This window comes from Zalophus californianus, chromosome 6 (assembly GCF_009762305.2).
Source record: "Zalophus californianus isolate mZalCal1 chromosome 6, mZalCal1.pri.v2, whole genome shotgun sequence".
NCBI lineage: Eukaryota > Metazoa > Chordata > Mammalia > Carnivora > Otariidae > Zalophus > Zalophus californianus.
In genome coordinates, this window is record NC_045600.1 from 118,678,188 (window position 1) to 118,700,873 (window position 22,686).

Consider the following 22,686-nt stretch of genomic DNA (forward strand, 5'->3'; position numbering starts at 1 on the left):
GCACAATTCACAGCGCTCACCATAGCACATACCCTACCCAATGTCTATCACCCAGCCACCCCATCCCTCCCACCACCCACCACTCAGCAACACTCAGTTTGTTTCCTGAGATTAAGAATTCCTCATATCAGTGAGCTCATATGATACATGTCTTTCTCTGATTGACTAATTTCACTCAGCATAACCCCCTCCAGTTCCATCCATGTCATTGCAAATGGCAAGATCTCATTCCTTTTGATGGCTGCATAATATTCCATTGTGTATATATACCACTTCTTCTTTATCCATTCATCTGTCGATGGACATCTTGGCTCTTTCCACAGTTTGGCTATTGTGGATATTGCTGCTATAAACATTGGGGTGCATGTACCCCTTCGATCCCTACATTTGTAGCTTTGGAGTAAATACCCAGTAGTGCAATTGCTGGATCATATGGTAGCTCTATTTTCAACTGTCTGAGGAACCTCCATACTGTTATCCAGAGTGGTTGCAGCAGCTTGCATTCCCACCAACAGTGTAAGAAGGTTCCCCTTTCTCCGCATCCCCGCCAACATCTGTTCTTTCCTGACTAGTTAATTTTAGCCATTCTGACGGGTGTGAGGTGGTATCTCATTGAGGTTTTGATTTGGATTTCCCTGATGCCGAGCGATGTTGAGCACTTTTTCATGTGTCTGTTGGCCATTTGGACGTCTTCTTTGGAAAAATGTCTGTTCATGTCGTCTGCCCATTTCTTGATTGGATTATTTGTTCTTTGGGTGTTGAGTTTGATAAGTTCTTTATAGATTTTGGATACTAGCCCTTTATCTGATAGGTCATTTGCAAATATTTTCTCCCATTCTGTCGGTTGTCTTTTGGTTTTGTGGACTGTTTCTTTTGCTGTGCAAAAGCTTTTTATCTTGATGAAATCTCAATAGTTCATTTTTGCCCTTACTTCCCTTGCCTTTGGCGATGTTTCTAGGAAGAAGTTGCTGTGGCTGAGGTTGATGAGGTTGCTACCTGTGCTCTCCTTTAGGATTTTGATGGACTCCTGTCTCACGTTTAGGTCTTTCAACAATTTGGAGTCTATTTTTGTGTGTGGTGTAAGGAAATGGTCCAGTTTCATTCTTCTGCATGTGGCTGTCCAATTTTCCCAACACCATCTGTTGAAGAGACTGTCTTTTTTCCATTGGACACTGTTTCCTGCTTTGTCAGAGATTAGTTGACCATGAGTTGAGAATCCATTTCTGGGCTCTCTATTCTATTCCATTGATCTATGTGTCTGTTTTTGTGTCAGTACCATACTGTCTTGATGATGACAGCTTTGTAATAGAGCTGGAAGTCCGGAATTGTGATGCTGCCAGTTTGCTTTTCTTTTTCAATATTCCTCTGGCTATTCGGGGTCTCTTCTGGTTCCATACAAATTTTAGGATGATTTGTTCCATTTCTTTGAAAAAAGTGGTTGGTATTTTGATGGGGATTGCATTGAATGTGTAGATTGCTCTAGGTAGCACTGACATCTTCACAATGTTTATTCTTCCAATCCATGAGCATGGGACGTTTTCCCATTTCTTTGTGTCTTCTTCAAATTCTTTCATGAGTATTTTATAGTGTTCTGAGTACAGATCCTTTGCCTCTTTGGTTAAATTTATTCCCAGGTATCTTATGGTTTTGGGTGCAATTGTAAATGGGATCGACTCCTTGATTTATCTCTCTTCAGTCTTGTGGATGGTGTATAGGAATGCCACTGATTTCTGTGCATTGATTTTATATCCTGCTACTTTACTGAATTCCCGTATGAGTTCTAGCAGTTTTGGGGTGGAGTCTTTTGGGTTTTCTACATACAGTATCATATCATCTGCAAAGAGTGAGAGTTTGACTTCTTCTTTGCCGATTTGGATGCCTTTAATTTCTTTTTGTTGTCTGATTGCTGTGGCTAGGACTTCTAATATTATTTTAAATAGCAGTGGTGATAGTGGACATCCCTGCCCCGTTCCGGACCTTAGGGGAAAAGCTCTCTGCTTTTCCCCATTGAGAATGATATTCGCTGTAGGTTTTTCAAAGATGGCTTTTATGATATTGAGGTAGGTACCCTCTATACCTATACTCTGAAGAGTTTTGATCAAGAAAGGATGCTGTACTTTGTCAAATGCTTTTTCTGCATCTATTGAGAGGATCATATGATTCTTGTTCTTTCTTTGTTAATGTATTGTATCACGTTGATTGATTTGTGGATGTTGAACCAACCTTGCAGTCCAGGACTAAATCCCATTTGGTCATGGTGAATAATCCTTTTAATGGACTGTTGGATCCTATTGGCTAGTATTTTGGTGAGAATTTTTGCCTCCGTGTTCATCAAGGATATTGGTCCATAGTTCTACTTTTTGATGGGGTCTTTGTCTGGTTTGGGGATCAAGGTAATGCTGGCCTCATAAAATGAGTTTGGAAGTTTTCCTTCCATTTCCATTTTTTGGAACAGTTTCAGGAGAATAGGTATTAATTCTTCTGTAAATGTTCGATAGAATTCCTCCAGGAAGCCATCTGGCCCTGGGCTTTTGTTTGTTGGGAGATTTTTGATGACTGCTTCAATTTCCTTAGTGGTTATAGGTCTGTTCAGCTTTTCTATTTCTTCCTGGTTCAATTTCGGTAGTCGATACATCTCTAGGAATGCACCCATTTCTTCCAGGTTATCTAATTTGCTGGCATAGAGTGGCTCATAATATGTTCTTATAATTGTTTGTATTTCTTTGGTGTTGGTTGTGATCTCTCCTCTTTCATTCATGATTTTGTTGATTTGGGTCATTTCTCTTTTCTTTTTGATCAGTCTGGCCAGGGGTTTATCAATCTTGTTAATTCTTTCAAAGAACTAGCTCTTAGTTTCGTTGATCTGTTCTACTGTTCTTTTGGTTTCTAGTTCATTGATTTCTGCTCTGATCTTTATGATTTCTCTTCTCCTGCTGGTTCAGGCTTCATTTGCTGTTCTTTCTCCAGCTCCTTTAGGTGTAGGGTTAGGTTGTGTATTTGAGACCTTTCTTGTTTCTTGAGAAAGGCTTGTATTGCTATATACTTTCCTCTCAGGACTGCCTTTGCTGTATCCCAAAGATTTTGAACAGTTGTGTTTTCATTTTCTTTGGTTTCCATGAATTTTTTAAATTCTTCTTTAATTTCCTGGTTGACCCATTCATTCCTTTGTAGGATGCTCTTTAGCCTCCATGTATTTGAGTTCTTTCTGACTTTCCTCGTGTGATTGAGTTCTAGTTTCAAAGCATTGTGGTCTGAAAATATGCAGGGAATAATCCCAATCTTTTGGTACCGGTTGAGACCTGATTTGTGACCTAGGATGGGATCGATTCTGGAGAATGTTCCATGGGCACTCGAGAAGAATGTGTATTCCGTTGCTTTGGGATGGAATGTTCTGTATATGTCTGTGAAGTCCATTTGGTCCAGTGTGTCATTTAAACTCTTTATTTCCTTGTTGATCTTTTGCTTAGATGATCTGTCCATTTCAGTGAGGTGGGTGTTAAAGTCCCCCACTATTATTGTATTGTTGTCAATGTGTTTCTTTGCTTTTGTATTAATTGCCTTATATAATTGGCTGCTCCCATGGTAGGGGCATAGATATATATATTTAAATTTTTTATTGTTATGTTAATCACCATACATTACATCATTAGTTCATGATGTAGTGTTCCATGATTCATTGTTTGTGTATAACACCCAGTGCTCCATGCAGAACGTGCCTTCCTTTATACCCATCACCAAGCTAACCCATCCCCCCACCTCCCTCCCCTCTAGAACCCTCAGTTTGTTTTTCAGAGTCCATCATCTCTCATAGTTCCTCTCCCTCTCTGACTTACTCCCCTTCATTCTTCCCCTCCTGCTATCTTCTTCTTTTTCTTTTTTCTTAACATATGTTGCATTATTTGTTTCAGAAGTACAGATCTGTGATTCAACATTCTTGCACAATTCACAGCGCTCACCATAGCACATACCCTACCCAATGTCTATCACCCAGCCACCCCATCCCTCCCAACCCCCACCACTCAGCAACACTCAGTTTGTTTCCTGAGATTAAGAATTCCTCATATCAGTGAGGTCATATGACACATGTCTTTCTCTGATTGACTTATCTCACTCAGCATAACCCCCTCCAGTTCCATCCACGTCATTGCAAATGGCAAGATCTCATTCCTTTTGATGGCTTCATAATATTCCATTGTGTATATATACCACCCCTTCTTTATCCATTCATCTATCGATGGACATTTTGGCTCTTTGCACAGTTTGGCTATTGTGGATATTGCTGCTATAATCATTGCGGTGCACGTACCCCTTCGGATCCCTACATTTGTATCTTTGTGGTAAATACCGAGTAGTGCAATTGCTGGATCATATGTTAGCTCCATTTCCAACTTTTGGAGGAACCTCCATACTGTTTTCCAGAGTGGCTGCACCAGCTTGCTTTCCCACCAACAGTGTAGGAGGGTTCCCCTTTCTCCACATCCCTGCCAACATCTGTTGTTTCCTGACTTGTTACTTTTAGCCATTCTGACGGGTGTGAGGTGGTATCTCATTGAGGTTTTGATTTGGAGTTCCCTGATGCCGAGTGATGTGGAGCACTTTTTCATGTGTCTGTTGGCCATTTGGATGTCTTCTTTGGAAAAATGTCTGTTCATGTCTTCTGCCCATTTCTTGATTGGATTATTTGTTCTTTGGGTGTTGAGTTTGATAAGTTCTTTATAGATTTGGGATACTAGCCCTTTATCTGATAGGTCATTTGCAAATATTTTCTCCCATTCTGTTGGTTGTCTTTTGGTTTTGTGGACTGTTTCTTTTGCTGTGCAAAAGTTTTTATCTTGATGAAATCCCAACAGTTCATTTTTTGCCCTTGCTTCTCTTGCTTTTGGCGATGTTTCTAGGAAGAAGTTGCTGCCGTTGAGGTCGAAGAGGTTGCTGCCTGTGTTCTCCTTTAGGATTTTGATGGACTCTTGTCTCATGTTTAGGTCTTCCACCATTTGGAGTCTATTTTAGTGTGTGGTGTAAGGAAATGGTCCAGTTTCATTCTTCTGCATGTGGCTGTCCAGTTTTCCCAACACCATTTGTTGAAGAGACTATCTTTTTTTCATTGGACATTCTTTCCTGCTTTGTCAAAGATGAGTTGACCATAGATTTGAGGGTCCATTTCTGGGCTCTCGATTCTGTTCCATTGATCTATGTGTCCGTTTTTGTGGCAGTACCATACTGTCTTGATGATGATAGCTGTGTAATAGAATTGGAAGTCTGGAATTGTGATTCCGCCAGCTTTGCTTTTCTTTTTCAATATTCCTCTGGCTATTCTGGGTCTCTTCTGGTTCCATACAAATTTTAGGATTATTTGGTCCATTTCTTTGAAAAAAGTGGATGGTATTTTGATAGGGATTGCTTTGAATGTGTAGATTGCTGTAGGTAGCTTTGACATTTCAGAATGTTTGTTCTTCCAATGCATGTGCATGGAACGTTTTTCCATTTCTTTGTGTCTTCTTCAAATTCTTTCGTGAGTATTTTATAGTTTTCTGAGTACAGATCCTTTGCCTCTTTGGTTAAATTTATTCCTAGATATCTTAGGGTTTTGGGTGCAATTGTAAATGGGATCGACTCCTTCATTTCTCTCTCTTCTGTCTTGTTGTTGGTGTCTAGGAATGCCACTGATTTCTGTGCATTTATTTTATATCCTGCTAGTTTACTGAATTCCTGTATGAGTTCTAGCAGTTTTGGGGTGGAGTCTTTTGGATTTTCCACATACAGTATCATATCATCTGCAAACAGTGAGAGTTTGACTTCCTTTGCCGATTTGGATGCCTTTGATTCCTTTAGTTGTCTGATTGCCGTGGCTAGGACTTCTAATATTATGTTGAAGAGCAGTGGTGATAGTGGACATCTCTGCCACATTCTGGACCTTAGGGGAAAAATTCTCTGCTTTTTCCCCATTGAGAATGATATTCACTGTAGGGTTTTCATAGATGGCTTTTATGATATTGAGGTAAGTACCCTCTATCCCTATACTCTGAAGAGTTTTGATCAAGAAAGGATGGTATAGTTTGTCAAATGCTTTTTCTGCATCTATTGAGAGGGTCACATGATTCTTGTTCTTTCTTTTGTTAATGTATTGTATCACGTTGATTGATTTGCGGATGTCCAACCAGCCTTGCAGCCCAGGGATAAATCCCACTTGGTCATGGTGAATAATGCCTTAATTTACTGTTGGACCCTATTGGCTAGTATTTTGGTGAGAATTTTTGCATCCATGTTCATCAAGGATATTGGTCTCTAGTTCTCCTTTTTGATGGGGTCTTTGTCTTGTTTTGGGATAAGGGGCATAGGTATTTACAATTGTTAGATCTTCTTGTTGGATAGACCCTTTAAGTAGGATATAGTGTCCTTCTTTATCTCTTATTACAGTCTTTGTTTTAAAATTTAATTTGTCTGATATAAGGATTGCCACCCCAGCTTTCTTTTGGTGTCTATTAGCATGGTAAATGGTTTTCCACCCCCCACTTTCAATTTGGGGGTGTCTTTGGGTCTAAAATGAGTCTCCTGCCAACAGCATATCGATGGATCTTTTTTTTCTTAATCCTATCTGATAGCCTGTGTCTCTTGATTGGGGCATTTCGCCCATTTACATTCAGGGTAACTATTGAAAGGTATGAATTTAGTGCCATTGTATTGCCTGTAAGGTGACTGTTACTGTATATTGTCTGTGTTTCTTTCTGGTCTATGCTGCTTTTAGGCTGTCTCTTTGCTTTGAGGACCCCTTTCAATATTTCTTGGTGGGCTGGTTTTGTGTTTGCAAATTCCTTTAGTTTTTGTTTGTCCTGGAAGATTTTTATCTCTCCTTCTATTTTCAATGACAGCCTAGCTGGATATAATATTCTTGGCTGCATATTTTTCTCGTTTAGTGCTCTGAAGATATCATGCCAGTCCTTTCTGGCCTGCCAGGTCTCTGTGGATAGGTCTGTTGCCAATCTAATGTTTCTACCAGTGTAGGTTACAGATCTCTTCTCCTGACCTCCCTTCAGGATTTTCTCTTTTTCTCTGAGACTTGTAATTTTACAAGATTTTGAGGGGTTCTCTGTGCCTCCTGGATTTTGATGCCTGTTTCCTCCCACAAATTAGGGAAGTTCTCTGCTATAATTTGCTCTAATATACCTTCTGCCCTCTCTTTCCTTATTCTTCTTCTGGGATCCCAATTATTCTAATACTGTTTTGTCTTATGATATCTCTTATCTCTCGAATTCTGCCCTCGTGATCCAGTAGTAGTTGTTTCTCTCTCTTTTTCTCAGTCTCTTTATTTTCCATCATTTGGTCTTCTATATCACTGATTCTCTCTTTTGCCTCCTTTATCCTAGCAGTTCGAGCCCCCATTTTTGATTGCACCTCATTAATAATAGCCTTTTTGATTTAGACTTGGTTAGATTTTAGTTCTTTTATTTCTCCAGAAAGCGTTTCTCTAATATCTTCCATGTTTTTTTCAAGTCCAGCTAGTATGTTTAAAATCATCATTCTGAACTCTAGTTCTTACATCATACCAATGTCCGTATTGAGTAGGTCCCTGGCAGTCGTTACTCCCTCTTGTTCTTTTTGTTGAGGTGATTTTTTCCGTCTTGTCATTTTGTTTAGAGGGAAACAGATGAATGAGAGAACAAAATGCTAACAGGTTAACAATGACCCCAGAAATATATACACTAAACCAATCAGAAGAGACCTGAAACTGCAGGAAAAGAAAGGGAAAAAAAGAAAAAAGAAAAAAGAAAAAGAAAAAGATAAAAACAAATAAGCAAACAAACAAACAAAAAACAGAATATGATCAAATATGATTAAGCTGGTGCATAGATCAGTGCCACACACTAGATTTTTGGTGTATTTTGGTCTGTTAGAGAAAAGCCCCTCCTAAAATTTTAAATAAAGAAAAACTTATATATGTACAAAAATAAGGGTAAATACAATGAAGGGATGAAATATGACTGTAAAGATGAAAATTATAAAAGATTTCATAAAAGGAATTGATAAGATAAGAAGTTGGTTGAAAAAAGAAAGAGGAGGATTTAAAAAAAAAAGGAGAGCATGTGATCAGGCAGGAGACTAAAACAAAGCCATACACTAGAGATTTAGGGTATATTTTGGTCTGTTGGAAGAAACTGTATCTAAAATTTTAAAGAGAGAACTACACACACACACACACACACACACACACCAAAAATAAGATTGACTCAAAAAATGAAAAATAAAAAAGATTTTTTTAAAAAGGGGATTAATAAGATGTTAGTTGAAAAAGGGAAAAAGAAAAATTCAAAAAAAAAAGTAAAGAAAAAGAAAGTTGAAAAAAATTAACTTTGAAAGACTAAAGGATCATGGTAAAAAAGCCATGAATTCTATGTGCAGTATTCCCCTAGCGCTGAAATTCTACCATTCTCATTGATCGGTAAACTTGGTCTTGGCTGGCTGTTCTTGCTGATCTTCTTGGGGAGGGGTCTGTTGCAGTGGTTTTCAAATGTCTTTGCTGGAGGTAGTATTGCCCTGCCCTTGCCGGGTCCTGGCTAAGTAATTTGCTCAGTTTTGCTCTTGCATGCTTTTGTTCCCTGCATGCTTTCCCTACAGCTTTGGAGGATGAGAGTGAAAATGGTGGCCTCCCAATCTCTGCCCCAGAGAAGCCAAGTGCTCAGGCCCCAGTCCTCAGTGAGCCCCCAGAGAAAAGCAGTCAATCACTCCTGTCTCTCCAGTCTCTGGCTGCTCTCGTGCTCACCCAGTCTGTGACTGAGTGTTTCTATATCTGGTGCACCACCCCGTGTGGAGTCTCTGAACCCAGCAGAGTCCTGTGGTGCACTCCCGCGCTGCTCCTCCCGGCGAAGGAAGGGGAGTCTTCCTGGATCTGCCGCTTGTTGGGTCCCTGCAGGAGGAGCAGTGGCCTGACTGTGCTGTGGATCACGGTTTATGGCAAACTCGAGCTGAGAGTCCATTCCTCAGCTCTGTCTCTGCAGCCGGCTTCCCTGCTCCTGATACCTGGGAGCTCTGCTGCAGTCAGTCACCCCTGGTCTTTCTGTGACCCTGAGGGTCCTGAGACTGCACTGTCCCAGGGAGTGTCCCCCCCCGCCCCCGCCCCGCTTAGCCACTGGAGAGACGTCCCTCAGCAGAGCCGACTTCTAAAAGTTCCAATTTTGTGCTCCACTGCTCTATCACTTGCCAGTAGCGGCTGATGGAGGCCTCCTTCCCCGCCATCTATCCTCCCGAATATCACCTCAGATTCACTTCTCCGCATGTCGCTCCTTCCAGAAAGTGGTTGCTATTCTGTTCAGAGAGTTGCTGCTTTTCTTTTCTTTAATCTCCTGTTGAGTTCATAGGTGTTCAGAATGGTTTGCTCTCTATCCAGCCGAATTCCTGGGACCAGACAAAATTTAGGTCTCCTACTCCTCCGCTATCTTGCACCTCCCCACATCATTTGTTTTTGATGTCGTGTTCCATGATTCATTGTTTGCGTGTAACACCCAGTGCTCCATGCAGTTCATGCCCTGTTTAATATTCATCACCAGGCTAACCCATCCCCCCACTCCCCTCCCCTCTAGAACCCTCAGTTTGTTTCTCAGAGTCCATAGCCTCTCATGGTTCCTCTCCCCCTCTGATTTCCCCCCCTTCATTCTTCCCCTCCTGCTATCTTCTTCTTCTTCTTCTTCTTCTTTTTCAAACATATAATGTATTATTTGTTTCAGAGGTGCAGATCTGTGATTCAACAGTCTTACACAATTCACAGTGCTCACCATAGCACATACCTTCCTCAATGTCTATCACCCAGCCACCCTTTCCCTCTCACCCCCCACCACTCCAGCAACCCTCAGTTTGTTTCCTGAGATTAAAAATTCATCATATCAGTGAGGTCATATGATACATGTCTTTCTCTGATTGACTTATTTCGCTCAGCCTAATACCCTCCAGTTCCATCCCTGTCATTGCAAATGGCAAGATTTCATTTCCTAGGATCTCTCTGACCCTCTGTGATCTCTCTGACTCTCCCCACTCCATTTCTTCTACCATCCTCACCCTCACTGGGTTCTCTTTGACCCCCCCTGGTATCTCTCTGACTCTCTCCTTAAGGTTGCTCTTCTGCTTCCAGCTGGAGAAAGTTTTCTGCTTTTAAGGGTTCATGTGATTCAGTGGTCCACCCAGATAATCCAGGGTAATCTCCCTCTCTCAGGGTCCATAACCTGAATTACTTCTGCAAAGTCCCCTTTGCCATACAGGGTAACATAATGACATAACCACAGTTTCTAAGGATTAAGGTGTGGACTTCTTTGCAGTGGGTGTAGGGAGCATTGATCGGCCTCCCACACCACCTGGAACAAGCTAGTATCACCTGTAGCCTGAAGTGTTCCCCCAGCCAGGCTCCCTGCTTCCTCTATCACCACCCTAAAGTCTATCCTTCACACAGCAGCCCGGTGTCAGCCTGTCATGCTCTTCTTTCTCCTTGGTCATGGGCAAATCCTCCAGTGCCCTTCTTGATTCTCTAGGTAGGGCCATATACTCTAAAGTGCACTGAGAAACAGTGGGACTGTCAAAAAAATGGGACATCAGAAACACAGTGACCACAAGCAGAGTGAGCCAACCTCGGGGAGGCATTGCCATCACAAAGCTTGGGCTTAGTGGCTGCAGGGTGCTGGGGAGACCCTGAGGATTTTACTGAGTTCTTTTTTTTTTTTTGAAGTGAACATAACCTCATGATTTTATTGTCTTCGTAATATTAACAAAATATGAAGCTTAGAACTGGATCACTTGGCCCTTTCTCTTCTTATCTCCTCCCAGTTCAAAATGTTTGCATCTCTTAATAGCCAGCATTCTCTTAGATCTGCAATTGGGCTCAACACATTCAAGCCTCAGCACAATCTTCTTTGTAGTTTTAACCTTTTTCAGGAAAATCGGCTTAGTCTGCCCGCCATAGCCACTCTGCTTCCTGTCATAACGCCGCTTTCCCTGGGCATAAAGAGAATCTTTGCCCTTCTTGTACTGTGTCACTTTGTGGGGCTGGTGCTTGCCACACTTCTTGCAGAAAGTCCGGCGGGTTTTAGGAACGTTCACCATGTTTGCGAGAGCGCTATCGGCATGGAAAGCGGATTTTACTGAGTTCTTAAGATCCAAAGTCTTATCATTTTGATTCCTCAACTATATTTCATCCTTCGAACAAGCTTATAAATGGATGCAGCATGCTATTTCAGAGGTTTTCACTGAAAAAAAAAACCCAGTCTAAGTCTTCTATGAATGAAAAGCAGAGAAAATAAAATGAGGCTTGAGCTTGCTTTCATGAGACTTTGCACAGGCAGTCTGGGCTGCATACCTGACAGGAGGTTGTGTTGCCTGCCATGTTTCAAGGAGAAGGTAAGGACCATGAAGAAGGAGGGGAGCAGGAGCATGTGTTCAGTGGAGTGTCATTTGCACTGATATCTCCTCTGCAAGGGCCTCTCCTGGGGAATAGACCCCAGGCTGTGTGCCTCCTCTAGTGGAGAAATCCAAAAGTCCACGTTGCTCTGAGATTATTTATTCTGTACTTCTCTCCATGCTCAGTGCTCCAGAAGACCCAGAGATAAAATGGTGCTGGGTTCTCAGAAAAGGCAGCACTTAGGGGCTCAGCTTATGCACCCAGGACTTCACCCTTGGTCCTCCTCCTCCTGCTCTGTTACTTTTGTTGTCCAATTTCAGAGAGGCTGCTCCCTTGTGTCAACATGCAGTAGGAAGCTCCAGATTTGTGTCTCAGTTCACCAGTCCTTAGGAAACAGAGTCTTTTCCTTAGTGGTTTATGCACACATGTCAGAACTGAGTAAAATTGGCTGAGCCTGGGTCATGTGCCTATTCCTGAACACTGACCTCTGTGGTTGGGGATTAACAGATGCTGATTGATTTCATCAAGCAAATTCACCCTTCTCTGAATTAGTCACCATGTTGGGGGCTGGCCTTGGGCCACATCCCTTACCATGAGGCCTCACCAGTATGTATGCATGTGCAGGTTATGATTCCCCACAGATCATGTACACTCTCACACAGAGAGGCATTTTATTATCCTCTGTTTGCATCCATCCTTCCATCCACAGACAGACAGTGTTTTCTGGTGGGTGTCCGGGCCTAGAGTCCTGAGGAAGGTGGTTCTTATCTGAGATCCCAATTCCACTGTTCTGAAAACACCTGTTCTCTCCTATGGTTGTTGGTCTGGCTTACATTTTCCTCTAAAAGATAGGTGCCACCATGTGCCACAGTGATTTGCCAATTCTCCTTAGCATTTCCTCTTTTCTATCACATAGAGCAGTCATAGTCTTATCTGTAAGTGAATTACAGTATTTACAAGCAGAAAACTTATTTTCTGGTTGTCAGTGTTTTGTTTTCTGCAGAAAAGCAATCACTTTGATAGTACCTGTAAAGTAATCATCAAATCAAAAGGCTGTGAGATGATCCGAATATTACAGGACAAAGAGAACAGAAGCCTACCACCAAGATAAACTGAGATTTTATTTTACTTTTAAAATTTTGATTCCAGGTAATGGGACACTGATTGGAGCATCAGCAAATGTTGTTTGTGCAGGAATTGCAGAGCAGCATGGTTATGGATTCTCTTTCATGGAATTTTTCAGGTACTTTAAAACCCATTTGAAATTTCTGTTTGTTTAATCCCTTAACTCACTTAATTAAAAAAAATAGCAGTGCAAACTGTTAAGCACTAGGATAAGTATGTTTTTAGCAATTAGACGTTAGTGTAGGTGAGCTTAGCTAAAAAAAAAAAACACATTAAAAATTTATTGCTGGGATTAGCTTCATAACACAGAGCATGATTCAGATATTCTGAATAATTCTGATTGAGTCTAGGGGTCAAGAAATGGTTGTGGGCTTGCTGGGTGTTTTATGTTGTTCTCTTGAAAATTTTAACAGTGATTTGTGCCTTGACTGTCTATGACTGGGGTGCTTAGTGAGAGTCTGAAGACCCCCTACTAGGCTGCCCTGTGAAAAAGTCTGCACTGGAAAGGACCCAGGAATATTGCAGATAGGGAACAGGCATTCATGTGTGGACACCTATCAGGAGGGCAGTACAGAGATGAGGCCCAGCATGGGGAAGAGCTGCCAGTGCTTGCTCTTGCAAAGGAGAACCTGCTCCAAGGGAGCAGGGCCCTTGCTGGGGTCCTGACTCCCGGCATGCCTGTTTTCATATGGCACCACTGCACTTTGGAAGCAGATGAATGGGCAGAATGGATACTGGTGGCTCCCATAAAATGGTGCTGCTAAAATGAACTGACATTCATTTGGTGTTGAACAAGATTTCTGTCGAAGGTTTTAGACTATAAACTCACAGCACATGTATGCACAGCGATGATTCTCAGAACCAGCCCTGCTTAAGATTTGGAACAGCAGCTCTGCCTGAGATGCAGAGTGACCTGCAGCCTGTGGAGGCTGTGACCTCAGGCTTCTGCAGGGTACTACTTGGCTGGGCTGGGCTTGGGGAGAAAACCCCAGCTTTCATACCCAGGTAAGAATCAACATCAGTCTTTACATGTAACACTGAATTTTGGAAGACTTATAATGCTGACCATTACTGACCATGCTGACATGCTGACCATGTTGTTCATGAGTGGCTAATAATTCTTGACAATTTTTTGGGACATTAACATTTATTAATAAATACTCCTGGAAGACTTGGGCATGGGACAGAGGAATGAAACTGGACAGTGAGCTGTGGGGACACTGAACATGCATCTCTCAGCAGGACTCTGGCACATTGCTTCCCCCACAGCTAAGAGACAGGATCTGAAACTTAGCAATTGACCACTATCTGCCTGTTTAGATAGACATCATCAGCATCTGCTAAACGTAAAAGGAATAATCCTTTCACTTAAACAAGAGTTTTCTTAATGAGAACAGCATTCACTATAGCAAATTCAGCAGTAGCCTTAGCAGTGTAACTCACCTCATCATCTCATCTTTGCTGCAGAGTCAGTGAGGGTTCATCCCTGGAGCACAGCTAAGAAAAGGGGTTCAGAGGCAAGTGCCCTTAGAGGGGTAACAGCAGGAGATATAGACTTGCACCTCCAAATTCCAGGGCTTCCTCATTTGGACTGGATTCTCAGTTTCTGTAGAGCTGGAGGGCTGTCATTCACTTGTCCCTGGTCTCCTCTTTTATGGTTAGCCAAGCATCTGATACACTGGCCCTCTACCTGTTGACAGCCCTAGCTGGACTCAACAGCAGGGACTCTCATGGCCATTTAACAACACTGGTTGGTCTCACAAGTAGGCTTGAGAGGCGTGATATTAATATCATAAAAGATTAGAAGGTTTTTAGGGCAACAATACATGCTGGTTGGATATTTTCTCCAGTGTAACTTTGACATAGTAATCAGGAATATAGAAAGAGCCCAGATGTCCATCAACAGATGAATGGATAAAGAAGATGGATATATATACACATATATATCTTTATATATATACCACATCTTCCTTTATCCATGGATAAAGAAAGATATATGGATATATATGGAAGGATATATGGATATATCCATATCCACACACACACACACACACACACACACACACACACACACACACACACACAATGGAGTATTACTCAGCCATCCAAAAGAATGAAATCTTGCCATTTGCAATGATGTGGATGGAACTAGAGGGTATTATGCTAAGTGAAATAAGTCAGTCAGAGAAAAACAAATACCATATAAATTCACTCATATGTGGAATTTAAGAAACAAAACAGATGAACATAGGGGAGGGGAAGGAAAAATAAAATAAGATGAAAATAGAGAGGGAGGCAAAACATAAGAGACTATTAACTCTAGGAAACAAACTGAGGCTTGCTGGAGGGGAGGGGAGTGGGGGGATGGGGTAATTGGGTGATGGGCATTAAGGAGGGCACATGATGTGATGAGCACTGGGTGATATATGCAACTGATGAATCACTAAATTCTACCCCTGAAACTAATCATCATCGTCAGGACATCTGCCTGACTGAAAGGGTTGGTGTGCAGCCACTCAGATTATGCACAGAGCTCAGGGTTCAGCTCCAGTGGGTGATGTATTGTGCATACTGAACTTATTAAGTAGGCCTTGTATTTCTATTTGATATGTGCCCCTTGTGTGCAGAGTTACAGTGGGGAAAGCTAGGATAATATTCAGTAAGTTGGGGGCCTCAAAAAGACTGGGGCAAGACTGCCAGTTATCTCTTCCAAAACCTCTTTAGCTAGTGGCCTTAAGAATTGGAACCACCTTCTTAGATGAAGGAAAAATGTCTCTCTGGTTAGTAGTGTTCAAGAGCCGTATCTTATTTCTGTCTGGCTCCACCTCTGATCATTCTTGTCGGGTCCTTGCTGTTCAGAAATCGGAGCAGTTTGGTCATTAAATGGTCATCAAGGGGCACCTGGGTGGCTCAGCCGGTTAAGGGTCCTGGGATTGAGCCCCACGTCAGGCTCTCTGCTCAGTGGGGAGTCTGCTTCTCTCTCTCCCTGCTGTTCCCCCTGCTGTGCTTGCTCTCTCTCTCTGTCAAATAAATAAAATCTTTAAAAAAATGGTCATCTACTGTACCTCTGAAACAAATAATACATTATATGTTTAAAAAAAGAAGATAGTAGGAAGGGAAAAATGAAGGGGGGAAAATCGGAGGGGGAGACAAACCATGAGAGACTATGGACTCTGAGAACTAAACTGAGGGTTCTAGAGGGGAAGGGGGGGGATGGGTTAGCCTGGTGTTGGGTATTAAAGAGGGCACGTACTGAATGGAGCACTGGGTGTTATATGCAAACAATGAATCATGGAACACTACATCAAAAACTAATGATGTAATGTATGGTGATTAACATAACATAATAAAAAATGGTCATCTACATGTTCAGCCCTTAATTGCATAAAATTCTTAGTTTGCAGTTGCAAGTACACTAAATTGACTTTAATCTACCTCATTTCAAAATTTCTTTCACAGAAGGTGGCTTCCTGTGATACACAGTGCAAAATGTTGACTTCCCATTTTATTTTTTTAAAAATTACTATTTTTCTATCAAAAACTAATGATGTAATGTATGATTAACATAACAATAAAAAAATTAAAAAAGAATGAAGATACACAAAAAAATTACTATTTTTCTGACTATATAAATATATATTCAAAGGGAAATATAAAAGTAAAAGAATAAAATATAAAAGTAACTTGTAAGTTTGCTACCCAGAAATAACCACTGATCAAAATTTGGTGTGTTTTCTTACATTTTCCCTTCCTCTCATGAAACATATATACTTGTTAACAAAAACTTTAATCTCATTATTTCTTACCTTTCATTTTTCATAATATGTTGTGAAGATTTTACCAGGCCACTAGTTATTCTTTCAAAATAGAATATATTTATACCTAAAACATGTAGATATATCACTATTTTACCTTTTTTGGGCGTGTGTGTTGCTTCCTATTCTTTGTTATCATAATCAATTCTGTTTTGAATATCTTCACAGATAAAACTTTGTTTTATTCTTGCTCATCAGTGATAAATTTCCTAACATACAATTGTGGGTTAAGTGAATTTTTTAAATTAAGTTTTTCATTTTAATTCCATTACAGTTAACATACAATGTTATTAGTTTCAGGTGTACAATATAGTGATTTAACAATTGTATACATTACTCAGTGCTCATCATGATAAGTGTACTCTTTAATCCCAAACACCTATTTCACTCATAACCCCCACTCCCCTCCCCTCCAGTAACCATCAGTTTATTCTCTGTAGTTTCTTGATTTGTCTCTTTTTTTCCCTATGTTAATTTGTTTTGTTTCTTAAATTCCACATATGAGTGAAATCATATGGTATTTGTCTTTCTCTGACTAACTTATTTCACTAAGCATTATATTCCCTAGATCCATTCATATCATTGCAAATAACAAGATTTCATTCTTTTTTATGGCTGAATATATATATACCACATCTTCTTTATCCATCCATCTATTAAGGGGCACTTATGCCACTTCAGTATATGGCTATTGTAAATAATGCTGCAATAAACATAGGGGTGCATATATCCTTTTGAATTAGTGTTCTTATATTCTTTGCGTAAATATTCAGGAGTATGATTACTGGATCATAAGGTTGTATTTTTAATTTTTTGAGGAACCTCCATACTGTCTTCCACAGAAGCTGCACCACTTTGCATTCTCACCAACAGTACATGAGTGTTCCTTTTTCTCTACATCCTCATCAACACTTGTTTCTTGTTTTTTTTTTTTTTTTTCTTGCCATTCTGATTGGTGTGAGGTGATATCTCTTTGTGGTTTTGATTTGCATTTCCCTGATGATGAGTGATGTTGAGCATCTTTTCATCTCTGTTGGCCATCTGTATGTCTTCTTTGGAAAAATGTCTGTTTGTATCTTCTGCCCATTTTTAATTGGATTGTTTGGTTTTTGGGTGTTGAGTTTTATAATTTCTTTTTATATTTAGGATACTAATGCTTTATCGGATATGTCATTTGCCATTCAGTAGGTTGTCTTCTAGTTTTGTTGATTATTTCTTTGCTGTGTAGAGACTTTTTATTTTGATGTAGCCCCAATAGTTTATTTTTGCTTTTGCTTCCCTTGCCTTAGGAGACATATGTAAAAAAGTTGTTATGGCTGATGTCAGAGAAATTACTGCCTGTGCTTTCTTCAAGGATTTTTATAGTTTTAGTTCTCACATTTAGGACTTTCACACATTTGGGTTTATTTTTGTGATGGTGTAAGAAAAGTAGTTCAGTTTCATTCTTTTGCATGTAGATGTCCAGTTTTCCCAACACCAATTGTTGAAGAGACTTATTTTTTTCCCATTCCATATACTTGCTTCCTTCATTGAAGAGTAATTGACCATATAATCTTAGGTTTGTTTCTGGGGTTTCTACTATGTTCCATTGAGTGCCATACTATTTTTGTTACTACAGCTTTGTAATATAACTTGAAATTTGGAATTGTGATACCTCCAGCTTTTTTTTTTTTTTTTTTTTGAGGATGCTTTGGTTATTTGGGGTCTTTTGTGGTTCCATATAACTTTTAGGATTGTTTGTTCTAGCTCTGTGAAAAATGATGGTGGTATTTTGATAGAGATTGAATTAAATTTGGGTAGTATGGACATTTTGGGGGGGAGGAGCAAGATGGCGGAGGAGTAGGAGACCTAAATTTCATCTCATCCCAGGAATTCAGCTAGATATGGATCAAACCATTGTAAACACCTACAAACTCAACAGGAGATTGAAGAAAAGAATAGCAGCAACTCTCTGAACAGAAAAGCGACCACTTTCTGGAAGGTAGGTTGTGCAGAAGAGTGAATCTGAGGCGATATTTAGGAAGATAGGCGGCGGGGGAAGGGGCCTCCGTCAGCCATTACTGGCAAGTGATAGAGCAGTAGAGCACAAAATCAGAACTTTTAGAAGTCGGCTCTGCTGAGGGACTCACTCCAGTGGCTAAGTGGGGGTGGAACCCTCTCTGGGACAGTGTGGTCTCGGGACCCTCGGGGTTACAGAAAGACTGGGGGTGCCTGAGTGTGGCAGAGCTCCCAGATATCAGGATAGTGAAGCTGGCTACAAAGACGGAGCCTGAGGAGTGGGCTCTCAGCTCGGGGTGGCCATAAACCATGATCTGTGGCACAGTCGAGCCACTGCTTTTCCAGCAGGGACCCAACAAGCAGCAGATCGGGGAGACTCCCCTTCCTCCCCTGGGAGGATCGGCGTGGGAGTGCACCGCATGAATCTACTGGGTGTGGGGACTCCAAATGGGGTTGTGTGCCAGAGATAGAAATGCTTGGTCACAGGCCAGGTGAGCACAGAGTGTGGCCAGAGACCGGGGAGACGGGAGTGATTGACTGCTTTTCTCTGGGGGCGCTCTGAGGAGTGGGGCCCCGAGTTCTCAGCTCCTTGGGGGCGGGGATTGGGAGGCTCCCATTTTCACTCTCGTCCTCCAAAGCTGTATGGAAAGCTTGCAGGGAACAAAAGCTATGGAGAGCAAACCCGAGCAGATTACTTAGCCCAGACCCAGCAAGGGCGGGACAATCCTGCCTCTGGCAAAGACATTTGGGAACCATGGCAACAGGCCCTTCCCCCAGAAGATCAGCAAGAACAGCCAGCCAAGACCAAGTTTACCGATCAATGAGAATGGGAGAACTCCGGTGCTAGGAGAATACTGCACATAGAATTCATGGTTTTTTTTCCCATGATTCTTTAGACCTTCAAAGATAATTTTTTTCTTTTTTTTTGAATTTTTCTTTCTCCCTTTTCCAAGCAACATCTTATAAATACCGTTTTTAAATATCTTTTTTTTTTTTTTTAAGATTTTTATTTATTTATTTGACAGAGAGACACAGTAAGAGAAGGAACACAAGCAGGGAGAGTGGCAGAGGGAGAAGCAGGCTTCCCGCTGAGCAAGGAGCCCGATGTGGGGCTCGATCCCAGGACCCTGGGATCATGACCTGAGCCGAAGGCAGACGCTTAACGACTGAGCCACCCAGGCGCCCATAAATACCGTTTTTAAAAATATCTTTTTTACTTTTCATTTTGAGAGTCATATTCTGTCCCTTCATAGTAGTTAACCTTATTTTTGGTATATATATATATATATATATATATATATATATATATATATATATATATAAGTTGTTCTCTCTTTAAAATTTTGGGATACAGTTTCTTTTAACAAACCAAAATATACCCTAAATCTCTAGTGTATGGCTTTGTTCTAGTCTCCTGCCTGATCACCTTCTCTCCCTTTTTTTTTTAAATCCTCTTCTTTCTTTTTTCAACCAACTTCTTATCTTATCAATTCCTTTAATAAGATCTTTTATAATTTTCATCTTTACAGTCATATTCCACTTCTTCATTGTATTAACCCTTATTTTTGTACATATATAAGTTTTTCTTTCTTTAAAATTTTGGGAGGCACTTTCTTCTAACAGACCAAAATATGCCCCAAATCTAGTGTGTGGCACTGATCTATGCACCAGCCTGATCGTATTTGATCATATACATTTTTTTGTTGTTAATGTTGTTGTTTTTGTTTTGTTTTGTTTGTTTTTATCTTTTTATCTTTTATCTTTCTATCTTTTATCTTTTTCTTTGTCTTTTTTTTTTCTTCTGTCTTTCCCTTTCTTTTCCCCCAGTTTCAGGTCTCTTCTGATTTGTTTAGTGTATATTTTTCTGAGGTCATTGTAACCGTGTTAGCATTTTGTTCTCTCATTCATATATTCTCCTGTGAACAAAATGACAAGACGGAAAAAATCACCTCAACAAAAAGAACAAGAGGCAGTACCGACTGCCAGGGACCTACTCAATACGGACATTAGTACGATGTCAGACCTAGAGTTCAGAATGATGATTTTAAAGATACTAGCTGGGCTTGAAAAAAGCATGGATGATATTAAAGAAACCCATTCTAGAGAAATAAAAGAACTAAAATCTAACCAAATCAAAATCAAAAAAGCGATTAATGAGGTGCAATCCAAAATGGAGGCTCTAACTGCTAGGATAAATGAGGCAGAAGAGAGAATTAGTGACCAAATGATGGAAAAATAAAGAAGCTGAGAAAAAGAGAGATAAACAACTACTAGATCACGAGGGCAGAATTTGAGATATAAGTGAACCATAAGATGAAACAATATTAGAATAATTGGGATCCCAGAAGAAGAAGAAAGAAAGAGGGGGACAGAAGGTATATTGGAGCAAATTATAGCAGAGAACTTCCCTAATGTGGGGAAGGAAACAGGCATCAAAATCCAGGAGGCACAGAGACCCCCCTCAAAATCTTTAAAAATGGGTCAACACCCTGACAACTAATAGTAAAACTTATGACTGTCAGAGACAAAGAGAAAATCCTGAAAGCAGCTCGGGAAAAGAGATCTGTAACCTACAATGGTATAAACATTAGATTGGCAACAGACCTATCCACAGAGACCTGGCAGGCCAGAAAGGACTGGCATGATATCTTCAGAGCACTAAATGAGAAAAATATGCAACCAAGAGTACTATATCCAGTTAGGCAGTCATTGAAAATAGAAGGAGAGATAAAAAGCTTCCAGGACAAACAAAGTAAAGGAATTTGCAAACACGAAACCAGCCCTCCAAGAAATATTGAAAGGGGTCCTCTAAGCAAAGAGACAGCCTAAAAGTAACATAGACCAGAAAGGAACACAGACAATATACAGTCACAGTCAACTTACAGGCAATACAGTGGTACTAAATTCCTATCTTTCAACAGTTACTCTGAATGTAAATGGGCTAGATGCCCCAATCAAAAGACACTGGCTATCAGATTGGATAAAAAAACAAAACCCATCAATATGCTGTTTGCAAGAGAATCATTTTAGACCCAAAGACACCCCCAATTGAAAGTGAGGGGGTGGAACCATTTACCATGCTAATGGACACCAAAAGAAAGCTGGGGTGGCAATCCTTATATCAGACAAATTAGATTTTTAAAACAAAGACTGTAATAAGAGATGAGGAAGGACAGTATATCCTACTTAATGGGTCTACCCAACAAGAAGAACTATCAATTGTAAATATCTGTGTTCCTAACATGGGAGCAGCCAATTATATAAACCAATGAATAACAAAAGCAAAGAAACACATTGACAACAATACAGTAAGAGTGAGGGACTTTTATACCCCCCTCATTAAAATGGACAGATCATCTAAGCAAAAGATCAACAAGGAAATAAAGACTTTAAATAACACACTGGACCAAATGGACTTCACAGATATATTCAGAACATTCCATCCCAAAGCAACAGAATACACATTCTTCTCTAGCGCCCATGGAACATTCTCCAGAATAGATCACATCCTAGGTCACAAATCAGGTCTCAACCAGTACCAAAGGATTGGGATTATTCCCTGCATATTTTCAGACCACAGTGCTTTGAAACTAGAACTCAATCACACGAGCAAAGTCAGAAATAACTCAAATACATGGAGGCTAAAGAGCATCCTACTAAAGAATGAATGGGTCAACCAGGAAATTAAAGAAGAATTAAAAAAATCCATGGAAACAAATGAAAATGTAAACACAAGTGTTCAAAATCTTTGGGATGCAGCAAAGGCAGTCCTAAGAGGAAAGTATATAGCAATACAAGCCTTTCTCAAGCAACAAGAAAGGTCTCAAATACACAACCTAACCCTAAACCTAAAGGAGCTTGAGAAGGAACAGCAAATAAAGCCTAAACCCAGCAGGAGAAGAGAAATAATAAGGATCAGAGCAGAAATCAATGAAATAGAAACCAAAGAAACAGTACAACAGATCAACGAACCTAGGAGCTGGTTCTTTGTAAGAACTAACAAGAGAGATAAACTCCTGTCCAGACTATTCAAAAAGAAAAGAGAAATGACACAAATAAATAAAATCACGAATGAAAGAGGAGTGATCACAAACAACACCAAAGAAATATGAACAATTATAAAACATATTATGAGCAACTATATGCCAGCAAATTCGATAATCTGGAAGAAATGGATGCATTCCTAGAGATGTATCAACTACCAAAACTGAACCAGGAAGAAATAGAAAACCTGAACAGACCCTTAACCACAAGGAAATTGAAGCAGTCATCAAAAATCTCCCAACAAACAAAAGCCCAGGGCCAGATGGCTTCCCAGGGGAATTCTACCAAACCTTTTAAGAATTAATACCGATTCTTCTGAAACTGTTAAGA

At 40.4% G+C, this 22,686-nt stretch overlaps 2 protein-coding genes across 3 annotated transcripts in view; one reads left to right on the plus strand and one right to left on the minus strand.

Moving 5' to 3' along the window:
- OCA2 (OCA2 melanosomal transmembrane protein) overlaps window positions 1–22,686 on the plus strand; it is a 526,634-nt gene that overhangs the window by 338,010 nt on the left and 165,938 nt on the right. For both annotated transcript variants that reach the window (XM_027572901.1, XM_027572904.1), the window contains exon 23: window positions 12,524–12,617. In XM_027572901.1, the coding sequence (XP_027428702.1) occupies window positions 12,524–12,617 (94 nt within the window). The remainder of the gene's footprint in view (window positions 1–12,523; window positions 12,618–22,686) is intronic.
- On the minus strand, window positions 10,759–11,095 carry LOC113910576 (60S ribosomal protein L36a-like). Its single transcript, XM_027572905.1, has one exon. The coding sequence runs from the start codon at window positions 11,077–11,079 to the stop codon at window positions 10,759–10,761; it is 321 nt and encodes a 106-aa protein (XP_027428706.1). The 5' UTR covers window positions 11,080–11,095.